The sequence below is a fragment of the Peromyscus maniculatus genome, chromosome 17, assembly GCF_049852395.1.
Source record: "Peromyscus maniculatus bairdii isolate BWxNUB_F1_BW_parent chromosome 17, HU_Pman_BW_mat_3.1, whole genome shotgun sequence".
In the NCBI taxonomy this organism is placed as follows: Eukaryota; Metazoa; Chordata; class Mammalia; order Rodentia; family Cricetidae; genus Peromyscus; species Peromyscus maniculatus.
Genome location: NC_134868.1, coordinates 54,673,553 through 54,697,730, shown reverse-complemented (window position 1 = coordinate 54,697,730; position 24,178 = coordinate 54,673,553). Strand labels below are relative to the sequence as shown.

General features: G+C 41.5%; 1 protein-coding gene across 2 annotated transcripts in view; it reads right to left on the bottom strand.

Annotated features, from left to right (window-relative positions):
• The window catches only part of Csmd1 (CUB and Sushi multiple domains 1), a 1,611,441-nt gene that overhangs the window by 241,826 nt on the left and 1,345,437 nt on the right, over window positions 1-24,178 (bottom strand). For both annotated transcript variants that reach the window (XM_042262873.2, XM_042262874.2), the window contains exons 24-25: window positions 3,927-4,118; window positions 2,893-3,019 (exon numbers count right to left, since the gene is read on the bottom strand). In XM_042262873.2, the coding sequence (XP_042118807.2) occupies window positions 2,893-3,019; window positions 3,927-4,118 (319 nt within the window). The remainder of the gene's footprint in view (window positions 1-2,892; window positions 3,020-3,926; window positions 4,119-24,178) is intronic.

The window sequence follows — 24,178 nt, the reverse complement described above, 5'->3', positions numbered from 1 at the left end:
AGTGTAACCAATGGGCCTGGAGGGGCCTTTTTTGTATTGAGAAAGGGGAATTATGGAGGTCCACAAAGGTTTCCTAGTGAGATCTGAGCTTGATTTACCCAACAGAGCTGCATTAGAGGATTGGTTGACCATGTGCATGGTTTCTAGGCAATTGGAAGGGTCTACACTTGGCTGAGCTGGGGGGGGCATCTTTTTCTTGATCTCTTGGCAATACTATAAATAATCCTTTAGAAGAGACAGGAGGGGCTGCTGGATAAGAATCCAGGCCGTCCTGAGGCTATCCTGTGTTTCTATCTGTTTCTCTCTCCTCTATTTTCTGTCCAAATCACTTATCCCTCTTTCCTCAAGAGTACTGTGGGGTAAAATGTGGGAGCCAATCTCCCAAGTGGTTTTCCACATTAGACTTTTAATTAAATTCAGACCAGGTAACTATACCATAATATTAAAGTTATAAACAAAAACTCCTGCAAAACCCTCCAGCAGAATTTAGAAGAATAATTGGGAATAGGAAATTATGGAGAGAGGGACAGCCAACATATGATCTGTACTTGTATTATATATCCAGTATAACACAGTACCATGTATGGTGGATGTGTACCATGAAAAATGCTAAAAGTTATAATCTCTTCTAGAACAAATATCCCCTGATAGACATCTTTACATATTCTCTCACCATTCTTGAGAAAACGCCATGCAAAAATGGTCTGGGATTCAAAGGATACCCAGCTACAGGTATCTCAGAAAATGCAACCACCTTTTTCTCATTTCCAAATGCAGCTGCTCATTAATATTTGCATCATGAAAACTATCTCTATCTAAAAGTCATACATGAATGCATGACAATGCTTCCACCTATAGTAGGACAAACTGTGTACTTGTGTTTACTGGTAATTTTCATGTGGAAAATGTAGGTTATATTGACTATGTCCCCAGTGAAATCATTAAGGCTTTTTAAACACCTAGCAAATATTAAAACCAAGATCAGGGTTTTTTTTTTTTTTTGTAAGTGTAGTGAAATACAAAACAGTACAATGTATACTTCTAGTTATTTTTCAAGCCACCATTTTCAAAAGTCAGGCTTATTTTCTGAAATGAGTTACTTCCTCAGAATTATGAGTAAGTAAGTTGAATATCAATTGAGTAAATTATTCATAAGTACTTATACCTCTCTCCTTGCTTCTTTATTATTTAATTTCTTTGAATTAAAAAGATGTGCTGATAAATTTGAGAATGCTGACTGCCAGGGAGCGAGGTAGATGAAGAACTTTCTAAATGGTACAGAGGTGTTTACGATTGCCTCGAGACTGATGACTACTAAATGTCAAAGTTAGATTATGATGGAGAAACTGTACACCTGTGGGCTGTGGAGAGAGACAGTGATGTGTTGATACGCCAGCATGAGGATCTGGGCCTGATCCTCAGAGCTCTCTGGGCTGAGGGCACACACTCAGCAATAGGGAGGCAGAGTCAAGCAGTTTCCTGGGGTTCTATAGTTAACCAGCCTATCCCAATTGGTGAGTGCTGGCTAGTGAGAGACACTGATTCAGAAAATCCAAACCCAAATAAAAAACAACAAGAATAAGATAGAAAAAGCAATGAATGGCTCTGGGAATGACTCTAATGTTGATGTCTGGCCTCTATACATGCATATATTCTTTCCACCACAATCACTACCACCACCACACACACACACACACACACACACACACACACATACACACACACACACAGAAACACACACACATTAAAAATACAATAAAAGCTATGTATTTATTAATATTATATAACACCTTTGTTGATTCCATCTCTCTTTTCCTATTAATATTTAATGGAGTCTTACATTCACCTGCAAGGTTGACCCAACACCTACTCTCATTCAGGGGTAGACTTTACCCTTTTTCAACCAGGAAAACAAACCACATGGGGAATTCTGAGAAAAGGAAACATCGAAGTCCTCTGAAGAGGCAGAAAATTGTTTACATGGAGTCATTCACAATGGGAAATTTTCCTTAGAGTCACTTGACTAATTTTTCTATCACTCCAGCCAGGAACTCACCACTCAAGGTATTAATATTCACTTTTATGGTGATATATTGTGTACCCTAATAAATTTGCCTGAAGTTAGAACAGAACAAGCCACTAGATTAAACATAGAGGCCAGGCAGTGGTGGCACATACCTTTAACTCACCATGGCCTCTTGATTATAACAGAAAGCTTTGGTTTAATTATTTCCCTGTTTTCTTCAATTTTTCACAATTTAATTTCATCAGTCTAATTTCAGATTGGCATCTTTTTTTCTACCTTCTCCCAGGACTGCAGGTCAATTCCTGTTTGTTTGCTTGTATCCTCTGTGTCTCTTTCACTAACAGGGAAAGGGATTGTGTTGATTTTGTCACACTGAACCCTGGCTGTTCTCTGAGGCCTGCTTTGGCACATGGCTTACTGGTTAATGTACAGCAAGCAGAAGATAGAATTTTTCTTCAAATTCTAAGAATTCTAATGCTAAGACTCTTCCACCATGACTCATTCTACAGGAACAGAACCCAAGGAGAGCCTCTGGCCTTCTCAGACCACCCACTTGAGGCTGAACACCTGAGAATGGCCATGAAAGCCTTGCCTGGCAAAGCCCATGCACATGTTAGACACACATAGACAACTCACAGAATTAGCACTCAGTGTCGAGGGTATTGGGTTCACAGCAGAGCTCGCTGACACACACAGGTCCTTCTCACTATCACAGACAGCTGGACATGTAACTCCAAAGGCATAGAAAAGCACACGAGGAACAGTTTAGCCACAGGTGAATGTTCAGTCCATGTCCTACTGCTGCTCTTGCCAGGACATTGGACAGACCTCCCACTGTCAAATGACTGATTGCCCACAGCAAGTACCTGATGGTCTTCCCAGGATCAGCTTCTATGGTCCAAGTGCAGTGGAGGTTGTTGTCATATGGGGCGGGGTAGCCGGGAGACAGTATGCGCCCTGATGTGGCTGCATGGATTAGACCTCCACATTCCGCTGCAAAAGACACAGAGAAGAGAAGTCTACTTGCATATCTGGGCTTCTACTTAGTTAGTTTTGCAAACAAACCCTAGCATGTCTGTATTAATTCATATAGGAGAAGTCAGTCACCTGCCCATCACTTCTCTTTTACCTCTTTCCAAGCTAAAGCCTCACTAGTAGCCCACATCTCTAGAGCTATCACAGCTGAGCATGCAAACATTATCTCCTGCCCTAGTTCTAATGATAATTGTTCATGCAGCTAGCACTACCCAGTACCGACGGTCCGTCCTTCATTCCTAGCATGTATACACACATCTTGGGAATTGCTACAGAGGACTTTCCTCCCAGGCACCATGCTGTCATTTTCAGGAGTTTAGATGGAACTACTTGCAAAAGATTATTACATCTGGGCTTGTTATCTGTCACCATACCCTCATAGAATATGGGACTGGGAGGGTGATGACTCTCACCTAAGTATCCAACCTACCTTCTGCCAACCAGTTATATACAATTCTGCTCTAATTATACACAGCCTTGGGGACCTTAGGGAAAGGCTAGAGTATGTAGGTGGGGAAGGACTGTAGATGGGTCTGGGGAGCTCCATCTACAGACCACTAGGGAGTCATCATGAATTCTGGGTGCACACCTTCCAGTGTGGCTGTTATAAAGCCATCCTTGCCCATAAGTAAGCCTAGTAAGCTCATTGGCTATAAGAGTTAGCTGTGGTAGAATTGAACTTGGGAATCTTAGGAGGGGTAGATGGTGCTATGTCTCCCTTTGGGATGTAATCAGCCTATACACAAACAGAATAAATGATCAATGAGATCCCTGCCCCTTTTCAAGAACAAGTCCCAAGTCACACGGAGCATGAGCTCCATGACCTGACTCATGACAGGAGTCTGTCCCAACTTTCCCAACTCACCCACACAGGAAGGCATAGGCTTGTCCCACACCCTCCGGTCCCCACTCAGGCAGGTCAGAGTACTGCTGCCGTGCATGGCATAGCCTGGATTGCAGCTGTAGAGAACCACAGTGTCTGTGAAGTGGCCATCATCTCGAATCCTGTAGCCGTAGTTAGGGATGCCTGGGTCCTCACATTTCACTAGGTCAAAACCTAGAGGGAGAAAAGGGCAGGTGAGTCAGCTCAAGAGAGAACACATCAGCCTTTAAACGGGAGACTTTGAAGTGTTGGAAAGAAAAGACACAGTGCACTTTCAAAGGAGAAAGGAGTTGTGGGTCTTTAAGGTCTATCTGCAAATGGCTTGTGCTTTTAAGATTATGGTTGCCATAGCCACTCCTCCCCCTGCTCTTCTCTGCCTCACAGGGCTATGTGTTTCCATCATCCCATCCACACTTCTGGTCAGCAAGCTGCATTCTCCAGCTCAAAGTTCCTTATAGCCACAAGCTTAGAGCCTTCACATCTAGTTCCTGTTCAACTTAGACCTCCAGAAGAGAGGTGTAACAGTGCTGTCAGGAGAGCACTGTGCAGAAAAGCTCACAGCAAGAGCTCACAGCAGCCCGCACCATAATACTCCCCTCCCGACAACTTCCCATCTCCAATATCTCAGGCATCATGGGAGTTACAAAGCTGTTGTTAGGCTTGGGAAATAGCTCAGTCCCTTGGATAAGTGCCTGCTGTGGAAGCACAAGGTGAGTCTGGATCCTCAGTAGCTGCATAAAATGCCTCCCGTGGCAGGAGGCAGGAACAGGAGGATCTCTGGAGCTTGATAGTCAATCACTGAGCTCCAGGTTCAGTGACAGACCTTGTCTCAAAAGATGATGGAGAGAAATTGAGGAAGAAACCTCTCCTCTGCCACCCAACTTCACACACACATTGGATGGATGCATAACCACAAAGCCATTCCTGTCCACCCAAACTGGTTCTCAGGAGATCCCACCTGCCATGGTTCTGTAGCCTAGTCTCCAGCCATCTGGGGACCACAGCAGCTCAGACTCCAGGAGGAATCACAGAGACATCTTACCATGAGGCTTTACATGGGTAGATGACAGAAATGAAGATTTAGCTGCTGGGTTCTGAGAGCTGTATATTGTTTTCATGAGAGGCAGTATTTTAGGGCTGTCTGTGGAGGCAGGCTTACACTAATATATTTCTCTGCAGATCATGATGCAAATTTCAATGATTATAAAAAGCAGAGCTAAAAAGTTGCAGGGCCGTGTGGTCTGTTTGCTTCCATTCCCACCTAACATTCCCTTCCCAAATTAGATTAAATTTGAAAATGGATGTGTGACTTTCCACACTGTTTGCCTGTCAAGCTTGTTCTTTACATTTACAATCTGGTTTTACTCCAGCGAGCTTTAAATAAGCAAGACCGAATCTTGATACTCACTAGGTAGAGAGAGAGAGCAGGCTGCTGGTTCTTTGCTGGGAGGCAGCACAGCTTCCTTTTGCAATGTTCTGTGCTCTGCAGTATCAGACTTCACTGGCCATGAAATTGTTATCTTTACAGTAACTTTGCTCTATTCTCAAATGCTAACCATAACAAACAAACAAACAAACAAACAAACAAACAAACAAAATGGAACGCAAGAGCAGAAGCACCTAACATGTTGGTACAAAAAGGGACATTTTGAATTGCCACAGCTCAGGGTAGGAGTAAGAAAAGGTCCTCCACTGCATGCAGCTTTGAGGCTGTGCAATTTTACCATCTCAGTAAAATACTGAGTCCTGTGCAGTATGTGAGTAAGTCTCCAGGGCCCCAGTGCTGCATAGGTGTCCTGAGTGATGATTTCAGCCTGGATTGTTCTGATACTGTTTTAGCTGGCTTTGGAGTTTGGAAGGGATGTCACTTGAACTGTGCTTTGGAATGTAATTCTGCCAAGGCCTTAGGATGACTGGGGGCAGAATGACCAGATAGGGCACAGTAACCTCACACCTAGAGGAGTTGGTGAGAGCAAATATTGTGTCCAAATGTCTCATTGTCTTAAACTGGGTGTGCTGAGTAGCAGCCCAGGGGAACATATCCTTGGGAACCAGTTAAACAGACAAGGTCTAGGTAGACAACCATTAACACCATGAAGACAAGGTTGAGCCTTATTGTCAGTACTGTTGTATCAGGACCTCAAATTATCTAAATTATACAGTAAATGTGACACTCCACAGACAATAGGCAACCCAGGTCCTGTTACTGAGGGGACCCAACTGCAGGCCCCTCAGAAACTCTCCACGCTGCATTCCCGAGGCAGCCGGGGCCTACAAAGTCCCTGAAATTCACCCCACTATAATCCAAAAGTCCATCCACTGAGAATAGCTGGAATCTGGATGTTGTAAGTTCATAAAAATGCCACAGGTGGATCCATGTGCAGGATGTGCAGAGGTCAGGAGCCCTCAGTGGGATTGCTGCAGGCTGTTGACAACATTGAGTGAACTGAGTTTGATCAGGTTTTTAAACTGTACACCTGCTTGGCATCTTTTAAAGTTGCCTATTTGGTGTAATGGTTTCAATCACAGTTGGAGTAGGGTAAATTTCCCTATTCCACTAATGCATACCAAGTAATTGTGTACACACATATGCATCCACACATACTCACACACACATGTCTACATGCAGAGATATAAGCAGACACACACATACCAGCTTTGGAGGAAAATGAGAATGAGAATGTATACCAATGGTCCCAGTGGCAGTTCAGTTTTACAATGAATCATGTCTTCTATGTAGAGAGGACACAACCCCAGAAAACTTTCTTCAGTGTGGATATATGCTTGCCTCTATAGAGAAAGGGCAGCCATGCTCTTGGAGTCCCAGTGAATGGTTTCAGTAAAGCACAGCCACCACTGCCCAGATGGTCCAGATGTGAGTGCTTATGACATTACTCTGAGCATGTGTCTCTTATGCTGAGCAAGTGTGTTCTTTGTGGGACCAAATCTCCTGGGTCTACAAGTATTGTTATTCCACAATTATCTTAGAAGAACATTTTCTTCTCTCGTAATGGCTTAAGGTCTTTATTTGCAACAAGGAAGAAAGAAACATTAAAAACAAAGCAAGCAAGAGAGATAATAACACATATCAGTAAAAACGTGACTGGATTTGATGTGGAAGAAGGTTTTAGAGAATCATGTTTATTGCCTTTCTATCACTTTTAGGAATTTGTTTGTACCACATGTCAGGCCAAGAAGGGAAGCTGGTTATTGATGGGGGGGGGGGATGTGACCAGACAATCTTCTTACGCTGTGTAATATTTCTTCCTGTGCTTTTATTATTTCTTCAAAAGGTCACATGAAATCTCTTGCCTTGTAAAAGTCCTGCACTCAATTCTGCAACCCTGTAGGCTTACCCAGTGTCTTCTGTGAAATATACCCTTCCTCATTGGAAGGTGATGGGAGTATTTGACCATTTTAGAACTCATTTGCCCAACTGTCAGTCCATCGAAGAGAGCTTTGTCCTCCTAAACATCTAATAGTTTGCTAATTTACACAGTTAGGCAGAAATCAGAGACATTTATACTTGGGGGATGCACAGAACGGGACATTGGTTGATATTTTGGTAGGATGAGAGGAAGCTCTTTAGTCTTCGAGAGCTGAGGCTGCAAATATCACTTGTGCCACAAAGGAGCTTAGTCACATGCCATAAAACAAGGTACTGCCTTTATAGGTACCTGGGGTTTGACCAGAGCCTGCCTAGGTCTCCAGGCTTGGAGCCACCAATATTCTAGCTTCCCCTGCAGAGAGCAAGAGCCCTAAGTTTGACTCTCTGGGTCTCTATGAATGCAGGTCTACTGTGGTGCAGGAAGATCAGTCCCTACCATCTGCAGCTATCATAACCCAACACTACATTCAAATATTGATAAAGGCATTGAGTTTATCTGCAACTGCAGAGGTCTGAAATGATGCTATATCTTTCCATGATATGTCTTCATTGTTTTAGGGTAATATCTTTTACTACAGGTTATTTTTTAAAATTCCAAGTTATTAGAAGACATTTTATTTGAATCTATAAAAATATCTCTCTGAATAGATATCTCCAATATAACGTGTACTTAAAAAGATTTCTAAATGGTTTACCTGAATCCCACTAAGCAATAAAGGCTAAAAAATGCAGGTGAAAAACCTCTCCTCTGGTGAAGCCAAAAGGGTGCCAGGAATCAGTGTGAATACTGCCTGTGTGTTTTCTTTTTATCACAGAAACTTGGAAAAAATAAATCAAGTAATTTGTGTCAAAACATTATGAGGAGCTATAGTCTAAGTCTGAATATTTAGTCATTTTGCTTCTGTCTTCTAGAGATGTCTTTGTAAGTCATCCATACTACGAGGTTGTTCTAGTCAAAAGAGTATCCAAACATCAAGTAGATTAAAATTACTCCCCAAGATCTTTGCAATCATTGCCCATTTGGATATTCTTTATACCATCTCTTTTGTAAGACATCTTCTCTCCTGCATCTCTCCCAAGTCTAAGGGGGACTTAAGGATAGAATTGGCTGAAGTTTCATCCTTTAATATTCTAACTAAAGTTCCACTCTGCATGTATCCCTCTGTTCAGTAAGGACTAGGAGTTGGGTGTCATTAGTTCTGACTACATGCCCTGGCGAAAGTGCCTTTCTGCCCAGTGAGCTACAGAAGCCGGTTAGAGGAGGCACCTGTCCCCTGTGGATCCCTAGTGTCTTCTCTTGTGGGCAACTGAAGCCACCAGACACTTGTGGCAAGCCCCCACCACACAGCTCTACATGAAGCTTTGCAACATGGACAATGTTCTTGTTTGACAAAGTAATCCTTTTCTTCATAATCTCTGAAAACTTCCCATCTCTAAAATACGGACAGTGATTTCACATATTTGATTTAGAAAGGACAAGTATACTGAAAAAAAATCTAAATACCCTTTTTGTTAACTCTACTTGCAGTTGTATGACATAAAAGAGAGGTTAGTATGGGGCCACTTGCTTAAACTAATTTTTGTGACTTACTTTAAAAGGAGAGTTAATTAATATTGAACTTCTTAAAGTGGTTAATTGACCTGTGTTTTAAAATACAACGCATACTCAAGAATAAAATTCTCTAAGTGCAGGGTTTGCATTTAGTTTGAAAATATTGAGTTATAAAATCTGTGTCACTCCTTGGTCATGGCTACTTTGATTTATTAACGGAGGTAATTTTTCACTGATTATTTTCATTTTCTCCATATATTGTTTTTCCCACATACTAACTATGAGAAACCCTGTGTCAAGATATTATAAATTTTCAGTAAAATAACAACAGTGAACATGATGTTGATGATACTCAAATAAAAAAAAAGTGAATTTCTGAGCTCCGGGGAGAGACAGAAAAGCCAAAATGTGTGATCTGGGGACCAAATTCAGGTCCTTATTCTTGCAAGGTAAGCAGTTTACTGATGGAGTTATCTTCCTAAGCCAACATAATTTATTAATTTAATATTTTATGGATAGAATACATTAATGGATGGTAAAAGTAAAGAGACAGAGAGCAAGAGATACAGATAGAGACAGAAGCACAGACACAATCCTCTAGTTATCCAGCTGATGACACATGTCTAACCTAAATTATCTTTGTTGTACTCATTGATTATTGAAATCAAGTAGATTTAGACTTATATAAAGCACACATTCTCTATTCCTGACATTTATACTGAAGAAGAAAATTAGCTGCCAAAAAGATAAAAAAAAAATCCTTTTCATTAGGAGCTTGTGGTCCACACTGGCTAAAAACCAACATGCAACAGTTAATACCTTGCATGTCAGCAGGACACCATTTACTCACTCAACACACATTGAACACATAGTATCTTCACTGGATACCACACGATATTTCAATGCACAGCCCTAGTCACAACTTCCAGGGCCCAGCCTAAGGAGAGGTGTCACAGATCCATCAGCGAATGAATGCCTACAGAAGACACAGGACATCCACGTGTTGGTGGCCACCAGCAAAGGAGGTCACATGCCGAGTTGCATGGCTCCTTCCTTGAGGGTCAGCGCCAACAGGAGAGGAGCACAAGATAGCCCATGTATAGGCAGCCACTCTCCGAGTGTATGGCTGCTTCTAAATGAGCCACCTGTGCTACCCCCAGGAACAAGCTGCTGAGAAGTCACACAGGTAAGCCTGAGGGTGGCCTTTCCTTTAGTTTCACAAGTGCACACACAAACGAATGTCCATGCGAACATTTGTACATAGGAATAACCAGTAGTCCAGCCATGACTCGGCTCACAACATTCCATGTTTTATAGCATAGGATACTAATCTCTAGAACATAACACAGGACAAACTAGTAGTTTACACACAGACTAACAATTTAAAATGTAAATTCCTTCTTCAAGGTTCTGTTTTTTCTTTCAAATTTTGTTTTGTTCATTTGTTTCACCTATTAATAATATGTCCAAGGAATGTATAACTCAAAGTAGTATTTTTTTTACACCCTGGAATTCCACAATTTCTTAAAATACTTGTACTATTTCAAGCATCTGGTTAGCTGGCATGGGAATCGGTGTAACTGCAGACAGAGTCTTCCTGGACAAATATGAGTGAAAATTTATAAGATATAAATAGTTTTATGCAATTCTCTGATAAATATTCATTTTACAAAGTGAGAGGAAATTAAAGCTAGGTTGAACACAGAGTTTAAAACCTGGAAATGTTATCACCAATGGAGCCAGTGTGCAGAAGAAGATGGCAGCAAAGACTACCTAATAATACAATGCAAATGCCAAAGTGAGACGTAGAGAAATAATAATGTGGCTTCAAGAGTTTCAATTTCCAACATAAGCTTGCAACAACATTTCTAAGAATCTTCAGCATTTCTGTGAAATTGAATTACATCATTATTTTTAAAGGTAGGAATAGCCTCAACATGAAATGCTTTAAATGCAATTGTCAGCGGGACAGTTGGGGAATCATTCAATGATATATGTATTTCTCAGCATTCAAATTTGGTACCCATTGTCTAGAACCCAGTAATGCAAGCATTCATACTTATTTGATTTTCTTGATAATATCTAAATTGGTGCCTCTAAAAACACTTTCTGTAGGCTCTGGTTAATAGATTCTTTTCACGCACTTTTGCCTTGGGAGCCTGGGGAAGTGGTGGGGCCTTACCCTGGGACCTTATTTAGGGACATGATCCTGTATGTGGCCCTCACTTGACAGGACTTTCCTGTTGGTGGCAGTATACATGCTCAGTGCCATGTGAGGCCAAAGGCATTTACAGGCAGTAATTTGACATGAGGCTGAGTTCACAGAATGCCAATGCAGAGTGCTAAGATTTATACAGTCAAGTTAAATGCTCAAAATCTATGAACCTTCAGGCTCCGTGGGGTGGAGGGAGCCTGGGGGATTCTTAAAGAAAGAGACTTCATATCTGCTTAGGGATTCTAACCTAAATACTGGGAATAGGGAGGGCAGGAGGGCAGGGCAGGGGAGGTCCCGGCTCTTTAGCCTCCCTGTGCTGGCCCTGGAGAAACAGTCTACCAGAAGTTCCCATTCCATGCAGCTCCCAGAGGCCTTGGTGCTTGGGAAAGACATCCTGCCACACTTTTGGAGGCTGGACCGCAGCTCTCCTCACTTGCTTGGGCAGAACCAAGTGCTTTTTTTAATCACCCAACATCACACCAAAGGTTTCGTTGGTTGTCTGTCATAAGATAACTGTGAGATTTCCATTTTCCCAGAACTTGTTCAACTTTGGATTGAGCAATTTAACCAGCACACCCCATATCAAGTTTCCCCACCTTAGCTGGCCCATACCTGCTCCCATTATGCCTCTGAGGGTAGTTCCTGGCCCAGTTTCTAGCAAGGGTTAGGATGCCTTGGATACATGTCCTCAATGCACATTTCCTTCTTTAGTCTATGCTTGTCCTAGAAGAAACCAAAGTCTTTCAGGGAGGGAGTATAAGGACTCTGATCAGGACTGAAGAAGGCAGCAGTCCACCCCGAGAAAGAGGCAACTTAATGAGATGTCCCAGGGCCCAAAGAAGTGGGAGGAGGGGAAAGAGGAACTGGGCAGCTGAGCTCTGCCTGGCGATGCTCTGGCCTGAGCCCTGGTATCATGGGACCTGGTCTGTCTTGTTTCTTGGGGTTAAATGTGATTGGCATATAGAGAATTTTTAAGAAGGAGGAAAGGCTTTATGAAAACACCTTGAGCTCTTCATAAATAAACTATCCATAAAATATGGGATAACCTATAATACTTGAATTTATTGCTGCTCTGCTATATTCTTCAAGAACTAATATACACAAGGGAGTGGCTGTACCCTGTGTGGGAATGTGTCACCTCAAGCATGGAGTGAAGTCATCAGTCACTAAGAAATGTCAGCCACAGCTGAAGCACTGCTGATACAGCCCAGAGTTAGGAAGCTACCTACGGGTCCTCAAGACCCACATCTCACTCTTCAAAGAACTGCTGAATGACTGCCAGCTGTCAGTATGACTGGAACTCCTGAGTGCCAGGCAGCCATCCATCTCTCTGTTGTTTCTTCAGTCATGAATGAACAGCCACCTGCTCCATGGCTGGAGCTCTGCATTGTCATTATGGGCAAAGTCTAAACTCAAGGCAAAGATTAATTTCACAGCACAAAGTGCCATAAGTAGAACAAGACTATCATACTTTAGCTCTTCTTCAAAGTTGCTCTCCTGCCTTGTGAGATCAGCCATTGCAGGCTTCCATGCATGCTCCCTGGAGTATGGACATCCATGCTCTGGAAACTCCTCCACCTTGGCCAGGCCCTCTTCCATCTACTGAAGGTCTGCCTATAAGCTGGAGCCACAAAGAGTCTCCAGTTTAAACTTCCAGTGATCCAGGTGGCCATTCAAGAAACTCCCAGAAGCTGGCTTTCTGTCTTACTGGGTCAAAGAACGGCTCACCACTGTCCAAGTCAGGTTGTGCCCGATGATGCAACATACTCCTTTTGGAGCATCTTACACTGCCCCTTGCAGCTCTCTAGGCACTGAGGATACTTGGGAATTTCTTATGAGTCTTGCCAAAAACACAAAGACTAGTATTTTTTTTTATTCTTTTATTTCTCATTCATAGTGTCTGTCACTCCACGTAGGAGGGGATCTTCCTGAAAACAGATGCAGGGTTACTTAAATTTATCTACACAGTCCTGGTCCTTAATGCATAAACCATGACATATGTTCATGTCATCACACTTAATTGACACTTATCTTAATCTAGACAATGAGTTTACTTGCTACTGACTAAACTAAAATAACAACCTTCTAGTGATTTCCAAATTTAGTAAAATACAAGCTCCACTGCTTGTCCACATAAAGCAACTAGCAAACAGGCTTTAAAAATTAAGAAGATAAATTTGTGCTCTGCAAATTTTAATACTTCCTAATTTCCTCCAGAAATTGGAAGGATTTAAAAATAGCATTCAATCAGAAATATGAAGCAATTGAAATTTCAAAATGAGTTTAATAATAATAATTCATGTGAATAGAATAGAAGCTGGAAAGTTTCCCATTCCTCCACAAATTCAGTTTCCAAAGTGGGAATCCCACTGGACCCTTGCTGTACCCACATAAGGATGCTCATGGCACATGCACATATTAAGACAGATACAGCATGGATTATTTTACATCACATAAATTTCAGCACAGACATCTTCATTAGAAATACAAAGTGGTTTTATTTTGCCTATAGCAAATTCAGTTAGAGAACAGAATATAAGCTGAAAGCCAATACTCTGGTTTGTGTGAGCCAATGACCTGGGTGGCAGAGTAGGCTAGCAACAGAGACAAACAATTCTTTTCTGTTCTTTCTTTTTTAGGCTTTGTTTTGAGATTTGCTCTCCCCTTGCCAGCCAGGCTATCCTGGAATTGGCCATCCTTCTGCTTCACTCTCTCTATCACTTCTAGGCATGTGACAGAGAGTAGCCAACCACACTGTCTTCATTTCTTGATGAATGATTTTCTTATTTCTATTTTCTACAAAAAGCACTGCACAACTTCATGCCCGGGTGTGTCTTTCATTTAAAAATATCAGTGAAGCAATGGTTACTTATTCAAGTCAACAAGGGATAATAATTTAAATGAGCCATTTCCAAACAGTACCTTTCATTATTTTATTATCTAAGAGGACAGATCAGTAATCTCGGGTCCTAAACAAGACCTTACTTCAAACTGAAGTTCATGGTCATCAGTGGAAGATTCTAAAAGGGATAATGATTCTCAGTGCATAGATGATCACCACACATATTTTATTATCTTACTTTTTCAACTCATGTTTCAATAGTCAAGATGCATAATGTACTGGGTTCTAGTTAGTTACTCAAAGCAGAAGGAATGCACTGGAGTACTGGCTTCCAGGTGTAGCACATTCCCAAGATACCAAGTTTTGTGGCCATGGAATTCTCCGTAAAGGACCAGGTGGCTTACTCAGGGTCAGAACAAGGCCACTTATGCTTCATTCAAAGGCTTCAATCAACCACAGAGGCATTTTTTCCTGTGCAATTTTTCACATAAACACTGCCATATTTCTGATAAAGGGCAGGGTTTCTGACCAACTTGATGTCCAATCCTGACTTAGGAAACTGATTCTTCACTGAGGTTCCCATTTTCCTGTGGAGTGTAAAGGCTCAGAAACCCCAGTCAGTTGAAATACAAACCTCAGGTCCACGGTATGTTCCTTCCTTGTCTTATTTACCATTGCCTGCCACTGAGCCCCACCCATTGAGGGTCTTTTAAGAATGGCATGCGTATCCCCCTGTAGCCCAGGCTATTTTGCTGTTCCTTCTGGAATAGGTTGTAAAATTGCCAGAGAATGACTTCTGACTTCCTCATTTCCTACAGTCTTTACATGACAAGATTAAATGCTGTGACCGTATGCCACACTTGTGTCAAACTCATCTAACAATAAATCCTCATCTCCCTTAATGTTTTTGGGGAATTTCATATATAAGTACTAGATTTACACCATTCCTATCTATCTTGTCTTCCTCTAACTCTTCTTTTGTCCTCCCAACTGCCTCTAATATTCATGGCATCTAATTCCTTGATTTATATATATATATAAATATATATATATATATATATATATATATGATCTTCTGAGATTTTAGCCATTTGCATTTGCAGGTGGTGCTATTACTTGGCTCTTGTTTTGGTGATCATATTGTTGGAGACTTCCTGGGCGCAGCTCCCTGTCATATACAGAAGACACTATCTCACAGGAGGTGTCCCGATCGTCTCTCTCTTCCTGCCCTCTCTTCTGCAATGTTTCTGAGTCTTAAGTATAGTGGATGTATCATCGGGGTATCGGTTTGGGTTGGTACCTCATGGTCGGTTGTTTTCCATATTTTGTTCAGTTATAGATTTCTGTAATTGTCTCCATCTACTATGAAAAGACATTCATTTGATGAGGGGTGAGGGCCACACTTGCTCTAAAAGCCTACCCTTTTCTGTTTTGCACATGAATAAACACTGACCAGGCCTAAGAACTGGGACCTTCACCCCAACTGCTCTTTCTTTCCCACTCTGTGCCCAAGGACCTGGGACACAGCACCAGAAGAGACAGTAGGGTGCATTCTTGATTTCTTTCTCGTCGAAATACTCATTGATTTTTTTCTTCAACTTTTTTGAATTTTAGGACCAAAAAAAAAAATATCCAAGATTAATTGCTTATTTCTAGAAGAAAAAAAGGTCCTGGCATGTGACAGTTCAAGCAGCTGGCCATGCCCACATTGAGGTATATTTCTGGTCTCTGGATACCCACATGCACACCCTCCTCCCACACCTGGCCCCTGAGACACAGTCTCAGGAAGCAAGTGTGATTTTTGGCACTCACTGTTGGTCTTGGTTAGTTCAACAACTCTAGATTTTGGCCTGTTTCAAGTTCCATGTTTCTCAGTGGTTTGGTACCTCTTTCACGGTTCCTCAGTCCAATATCCCCACAGTGGATTCTATTGGAAGACTTTTTTGCAGATCAGTGCTTTCAGAAATGTTCATTTAATCACATAAAAAAGCATTTGGCAATATTGCTACAATCCAAATAACCACCAAATGTCCTTATGCCAAAGAGTGTGAAGTAGAAAAATAATAATAATTTTGAATCTGAATGAATTACATGACTTTTATTTTTAAGACCTTATGAAAGACAACTTAACATAGGTAAGAAAAGTTAGTCTCTATTAAACCATGACCGAGTGCTGCTTCCTTCCTGACAAGGGGTCCAGGTATTTGAGACTTTTACTGATCTTGGATGACCCTGTCCAAGTGCAGTATGTTGACGGCAGGTGAAGACAGTAATTGTTACTTTTTATTATCCCCCAAAATAGGGGGGAAATTCCATCATCACTGCCCCCATAAAACTTGACATTTTCTAGTGTTTGATGACATCATCTGTCGGCCTTCATTTTATTTCTCCTTTGAGTCATAAGCTTTGACTCTAGTCTGTGTAATTCCTCTTTAATCACCCTTCTCTGGGTCCTCATGTCTTCCTCCAAATCCTGCTGGCCGATAATACACATACCAGTTCTGAATGATGAAATCATAGCAAAAGAAGTTCTAGCTGTGAAAAGCAACAAATTGTTTATATAAGGAAAAAAAAAACCAACAAACCAAAGAAAATCTATCTGAGGAATTATACAAAAGACTGCAAAGAATGGTCCTGAGTTAATCCCCAGGCACAAGGGTGCAGGTGATTTTGCAGATCATTAGGGGAGCCCAGGACCTGACCTTGGCAGTTGTACATTAGCCCAGAGTCAAACATCTGGGAGAGTGGACTGGATGCCCACCTCTACCTCCATTTTGCTCTTTGACACTGAGTTAATCAGACAGACATCATTTGCTTCCTTAACTGGAGGAATAACACTATCCACCCCCCTGCCTCCGAGACGTGAACAGAGAAATATCTCCTGTCCTCACTGTGGTCTCACCCCAAGGCAGACAGAGTAGTGTGGATTTCAAGTTCAAGGTGAAATACATCCACAGACACAGACCAGCATCTTCCTTGGGAACATTATCAGATTTGGCCATGATCATTTTTAATGGCATCCTATAATTTATCAAAAAAAGGTACTATGAGAATGAGGCAGTGTAATGGAGGCCACAGACTGTAGGTCAGATAGGGTCTTGTCTCATACAGAGACCAGAAGTCTCAAGGGTAGAGATGTCTCACCTCTTTATAAAATATCCATTGTGTTTCACAATAAATTTTGGAGTTCCTTTTAGGACCCTTGAGCAGCCTGTGTCTCTGTTGTATCTGAATTGCCACTGTGACATTTCCCCTGGAAGTCATTATGTCAAGAAATGGATTATACACACACAAGTTTATGGGTTGGCTTTTCTCACAGAAGCAGAGTGAAATGGGGGTGTTGTGAGTTGTAAGAAACAGACAGACATGTCTCCGTGTGGAGATGGGAAAGGTCACAATGATACAGTCACAGAGGTTGTGTGTCACACTTGTCACACCCCTGACATTCAAGTTGACCCTCTTCACAATGTTATTTTTACATAGCACAAGATATTCTGGGCACAGGATTTCTCTTTCAAATTATAGAATACTTTGTCTAAAACAATCATTTTATAGCCCATTAAAATTAGGGGTTTTTTTTCTCTAAAGTTGGATGTCATTACATTGTTCTCTAAAGAAAATTCATTGGGCAACTATCTCAATGGTAACCCCAAATTAAACTTCATCAAAGTAGTGATAACTAGTTGAAGATGCATACTTCATTATGGGAACATGACTAAATACTGGAGGGTGTCAAGGTAAATTTTTGATAAAAATAAGAACTGTGTTGCCATTTATAAGTGTCCCGAAGTTAATGTGTTTGCTTCACTTCTAAAGAACTCATTTGTATGATTGTGGACCACCTCGCCAGGACCCATCCTGCCCTCCACCCCGTTATTCATTCCCCCAACCCTATTTACTCCCTTGGACCCAGCTCACTACTGAGAGTCTTTCATGAAATCCACTGATGCTCTACATGGGTATTTGACCAATTTTGTATTTGACTAATCCTTAACTAGCCCAGGTCCAAGGTGTCCCTTTTATTAAGGGGACTGGAAGTCCCAGTCCGAGGAAACCTTAGGTTCTGGATTTTGCCCTTATCTCCTGCGGGAGGTAAACCTTGAATGTTGTCAGGCTCACAGGAGGCCCTTGCTGCTATGGGGTTAGCTTTGCCATAACTGGAAGACAAATCTAAGCCACTTATTGTCACTATACCTGGGTCTCTCTAAGGACCCCTGGGGTAGATGTAGTGATTCTCCTTTCTTTGGCCCTAGTCTCTGGCTTAACAGTCTCCCAGTGTCCTGAGCAACTATAACCACAGGCTCCAATATGTCAGTATTCTGTCACATCCTCTCTCATCTCCTCCACCCCCCAGGGTGTGACATTATCCCTAGGCTCAGTCCTGCCTCCTAGTGCTTCAAACGCCTCTGCCCCTTCATAGACTCCCATATTACCCACCTGATGGTGTGAAAGTGACTCATAATGGACAACTTGGGCCTCATATCTTCCTCAAATATGTTGTCATGGATCATATGCACATTGTCACATGACTTTTCTCAGAGATGATTGCTTGGTAATCAATATAGAGACACATGATTGACCAAATAAAGATGATCACTTAGATAACATGTAGATGTACTGATAATAAATGCACAGTCTACAAAAGCATACAGATTGGTACCACATAAGCTGTAGATACCTGTTAAGGTGTAGATCAGATTCTTTGATCCCAGACATTATATAGCAAGATTATTTGTCAGGGACCATAGAATAATAACCAGCATCTATGTCAGTGATATTCCAGCACAACAGAGAGAGGGGGCTCAAGGAAGCACAGAAGAAACAGCTTGGGGCTACAGAGATGGCTCAGTGCATACGAGGGCTTGCGGAGTAAGCATGAGGCCCTGAGTTCAAGTCTCCAGCACCCATATAAAAACCTGGATGTGTCCATTCTCAAACGTAATACCAGAACTATGGAGGCAGAGACAGGAGGATTGCTGTGGGTCCCTGGCTACCAGCCAAACTTCAAGTTCACTGAGGAAGCTTGTCTCAAGGGAACAAGACATGGTGATAGAATAGGATGCTTAGTGTCCTCTTCTGGCTTCTGTGAGCTCACGCACATAGGTGTCTGCATTTACACAGATACACCACACTCAAATACATGCACACATGCAAAAAAAACTTTAAAAATAAAAACAAGAAAACATACAACAACACCAAAAATACCAGAGCAGTACTTATTTTCAAAGACCAACATCATGACCTTAAGACCTGTTGTTGGTGTCATGTTTTATCAGAATATGGCACACACTTCAAATTCCTCTTAATTTGGGACATCCTTCCAAGTTCTTTGCTGATCAAAACCATGTTGCATAGGGTAGTTCTTTTCTCTATGTTCTTATTTCTATCTCAGTCTTACTGGTTACACAAAAGCTTCATCTCTGTGCTGTCATAGTTGCTGTTATACAGTTCCCATGTGACCATGATGGACCCTCAGAGACAACCCTACTATGCTGGGGTTATACCTTATTCTGTATTAGGAAAGGCAGTGACCCCAAATGAAAGTTGCTATGGGCGTGAATTAGAAATTAGTTTCTCAGAAAACTTATTATGAGTCATTTTAAGATTAAACCCTGATGACAAGTCCATGTATTGCTCTTGCTTTATATCTTTCTTGTTTTTATTACATTTGTTTAGTGTGTGTGTATGTGTGTGTGTGTGTGTGTGTGTGTGTGTGTGTGTGTATGTAGGGGGCACATATGTGCCACCACATATATGTAGAGGTCAGTGGACAATTTGAATGTTTTCTCCCCTTCTATCATGTAGGTCTGAGGGACTGAACTTAGGACCCCAGGCTTAGTGGCAATCACCTTTACTTACTGCCATCTTGCAAGCCCCTGCTTTTTATCTTTGTGGGCATTCCTAGTAATGCTGAGAGGGCAGCTGGACCTGCAGAGGGCTTGCCTTGAGATTGCGACCCACAACCTAACTCAAGAGGCATCTGAGTTAGATATGAAAGACCAGAGAAGATATATTTGGAGGGAGACAGAGCCAGGGGCCAATCAATGCTTTCAGAGATTTGTGTGGGTCAAATTACTGCATTGACAACATGGAAGATGACTTTATTTATTTATTTTGGGCAAACAATATTTTCAAAATTATTTAAATTTATTACACTACTCAATTATTTTATTTAAATTATAAAATTATTAAAAAATAAGAGTATAATTTATACTTATGGAGCATATGACTATGTGTGTATCCATTCATACTACATTTTTATCAGTTTAGGGAACCTTGAACTTCAAAAGGGCCTCAGTCCATATTGTAGCCTGTGAGACCCTGAGGACAAACCCAGTGACTCATGGGCACCATGGGTGAATGAGTGTGGGCTGCTTCGTTGTTGTTGTGTGTATGTGTGTGGCAATTTGTTTAACACCAATAGAAAATCGACATATGAAGAGCTACCTGTTATTTTTTTTTTAAATATTTGCAAAGAATTACCTAGCAGGCAGCCATGGGAAAACATATCATGTTTAGGACAGTTTCCAACAGTTTTCCCAGCTGCATTAATGGCTACTTGGGAGCCAGAGCCTGTTTATATGAATAAAGCCTGGGTAGACACGATTGTGTCTCATGACAGCACTCTAAGGCAATGCCTTATGTTTATCTCAATTTTAATCTCCATTGAAATTAAATAAAAGTCCCTAACTGTTCCCATGGACCCCTGTGGAGGTTGATTTTCTTGTTTTCCTGACTCTGTTCTGTTCTATGCTTCATCTTGGTTCATTGTACAATTGTAAACAATTTTTAGAACTACTCTCTGCATGGTAAGTTGTCCTGCCACAATTCCCTAGACTATAATTCACTATGCAGTCTACCGGAGAGACGACTTAGTGGCTAAGAGCACTGGCTGATCATTCAGAGGATCTGGGTTTGATTCTCAGCACCTACATCAGACAGCTCACAACTGTCTATAACTCTAGTTTCTATGAGATCTGACACTTTTTGTGGCTGCCTCAGGTACTCATTACACACATGTGATATTCACATATATAGGCAGGTGAAGTACTTACACAAATTAAAGATAATTTTAAAATATGAAGCATTTAGGAATGCTGTTCTTTTAATAGCATGGCCCTATTCAACTTTAAAACAGCGATGCTTACACATAGCTACCAAGAAATATCTGCAAACTCTGTCTTCATTTTTAATGAGGTTAGTTGTTAGAATTTGTATTTGATGACTAATAGCTTGTGCAGAATTTCCAAAATCTAGTTGTGAACGATAATCAGTTATGACAGGAGAACATTGCCAAGTCCTTGAGTCTCATTCACGGTCAGGGAGGTTGGTTGGTAATATCTCTATGAGAAGTAGACATTGATTTTGGATATGTATGGGAGAGGGAGGGGGAAGGGGGCTACCCAAAGAAGTTACATCAACCTCATCTGGCCACCAGTCAACCCTATAAAGAATTATCTGTCAATCCATGACCTCAAGGACTATAAATATAGAATGTGCTGTACCCGCCTGCTCTCAGCCTTCTGGTGTGTTTTTGGTAATTGCACAATGTCTATATCTGTGTACAGTTCAGGCTCATTATATTTCTTTTGGGGTTAGAGTTAGGGAAGAGTCCAGCCTGCCCTTGATTTTCTTGTGTAGCAGAGGATAACCTTGAACTTCCGATCCTCATGCTTCACTTTCTTAGTGCTCAGATTGTAGGCATATGTCACCATACCTAGTTTTATGTGGTGCCAGGGCTCAAACCCAGGACCTTGTTTATAAAAGGTAAGCATTGTACCCAACCGAGAGACAGCTGCATCCCATAACAACATCTCTGCCTTTTTATTAAACACAAAATTGAGACTAGTTATTGTGGCATTGTTGTGCTTGAGGTGACATTCACACCAGGAGTGGAGATGCATGGTCTAGACCCTTAGTATAAGAAAGAATATCCATATCCTCCAACTTCACTATGAGAATTAACCCTTCAAGCCAGTTAGCCCAGGCCCTAAACTCAGGGCTCCGAGACTATGAATGAATGTCTCCTCTACTGAATGGACAGCAACTATTGTCATTAATTCTTTTTATTTTTTTAATTATAGTTGCAGGAGGGCTTGCTAACATCACAGGGTTTCTTCAAAATTACTTATGACTAGGCAGCCTTCCCAACACAAGTTATTGAATAGACAGTGGAGAATACAGACTGGAAGCTTTGGATGCCTTCATATTCTCCATGTATCTTACAATAACCATGGAGCGTGTGCCCTAAGGTGTCTTTTTCTCCCTGTTTCAAAAACAGCAAAGGAAGGCTAGGAGGTGGAACAAATGTTCCTCATTGTCCCCGACCTTCTGAAACATACTCAAAGCCCTCCATGGCACTATCAGTAATGCTAAGATCCGAGGGTGGGAGTACCCCAAAGCTCTGGCTGAACTAACAGGAATGCCAACGGGAAGCCTGTTCCTGCAGTAGACGGACACCACACCTGGCTTCTTCATCTCCTTGTTTTAATGCACAGTCAGAATTTTCCAGGACAGAGAAAAGAAACTTATGAAAAGCACACTGAATTTAATGAAGGAAGTCATTTGCTGCCATGAATGACATCATTATCAAACATTTTCATAACTACTCAATGAATATTATACCTTTGGTATGGGGCAATATTCTTCCTGCCATTGTACACTCATCTCTGACCCCTACCTACAAAGATTTGTTACAGAACCTGAACTTTAGCTTGGGTTTACTTGGATGCTATGGTAATCCCTCTGGGCCTGGGAATTTTCCTTAGTGATAATATCATGGTTTAGATCTTGAGCGCCCGGAAGGGCATACATGTTGAAAATTTAATCCATACTGCAGCAGTGTTCCAGGCTTTGGGATGTGACTGGATGGTGTAGGATCTGACCATTCATGGATTCATCCATTCATGGATTCAAGGTTTAATGGGCTCCTGGGAGTCAGTGGAGTCAGTGGAAACTCCAGGAGGGAAGACTTAGCTGGGAGCTACAGAAGTCTCTTCTTAGGGGAAATATCTCATCATTGACTCTCTCCTTGATGCTACAGCCACTATGAAAAGAGCTTCTACCACATGCTTCTGCCATGATGCATTCCCTCTCTGCAGACCTCTAAGCAACTGGACAAACTGAGCATGGACTAAAAGCATGAGCCAAAATAAACCTTTGATTTTGAACTGTTGTCCTCAGGTGTTTTATCACAGCCATGCAACACTGAACAGCACAGATAAGGCACACATAGAACAGCAGTGCAGGCTCTTGGTGAGTAGTAACTGCTTTTCTGATGTCAGTACCATGCCTAACACTAAGGACACTGGGCGAATGCCCCTAAACCAGATCTGGGAAAGACAAAGCCAAGGCCTCAAGTTCATATTCTAATGATCCAAGGCTGACCCATTCTGCTACAAAAATCATGTGTCCCTGTGCAGCTCCTCTCTGACCACATACTGTAGGCATGGAAACTCTAATTACCTAATGACCAACTGTTTTCTGTCATCAAGAATATCCCTTTGGGTGCATCATTTACACACCTAAACCTTATGCTTGTTACACTTTTCCTGCAGAGTTCAAACTTCCCCCAATATTCTGTCTCTTGGGACATCTTTACAAGGCTCTGGGAAGGCAAATAGAGTGGGTGGGTTTTTATGTGCTTCATCACTGTGTCTACATGTGGATGTCTCCCCAGCTTCCTATGCATATAGCTGCTTTTATTTACCAAGTTCCATTATATATGAAACATAATGATAAGTAGGAATTATGATTATATCCAAAATACATGTAAATAAAAAAAGAGAATCTCCCTTGAGGAGGAGTCTACAATCCATCTAAGAATTTGAATCCAGCTCTATGACACCACAATAAGCTTTTTTAAATGCAGCTGTTGAGCTCAACTGGTAAATCTATAATCCATATAATATATAAAATAGCTCTCTCTCTCTCTCTCTCTCTCTCTCTCTCTCTCTCTCTCCCCCCACACACACACACACACACACACACACTTCATGACAAACTGGAAATGTAAAGTCGGTTGTAAGCTATAACTTCTTCTTTGACACATGCAAACAGTTTTATTGTCTATTCAGTCAATATCATGGAGAAGATCAGAGAGGCACCTTGTACCTTTCATGCCTTGAGGTTCCAAGGAGCCTCTGTGATGTGAGAGCTGGTGGTTGAACAAGGACAATGGACCACAAATAACCAGGTAAATTAAATAATGGCCGTTTCGTAAAAGAAGATACCACCA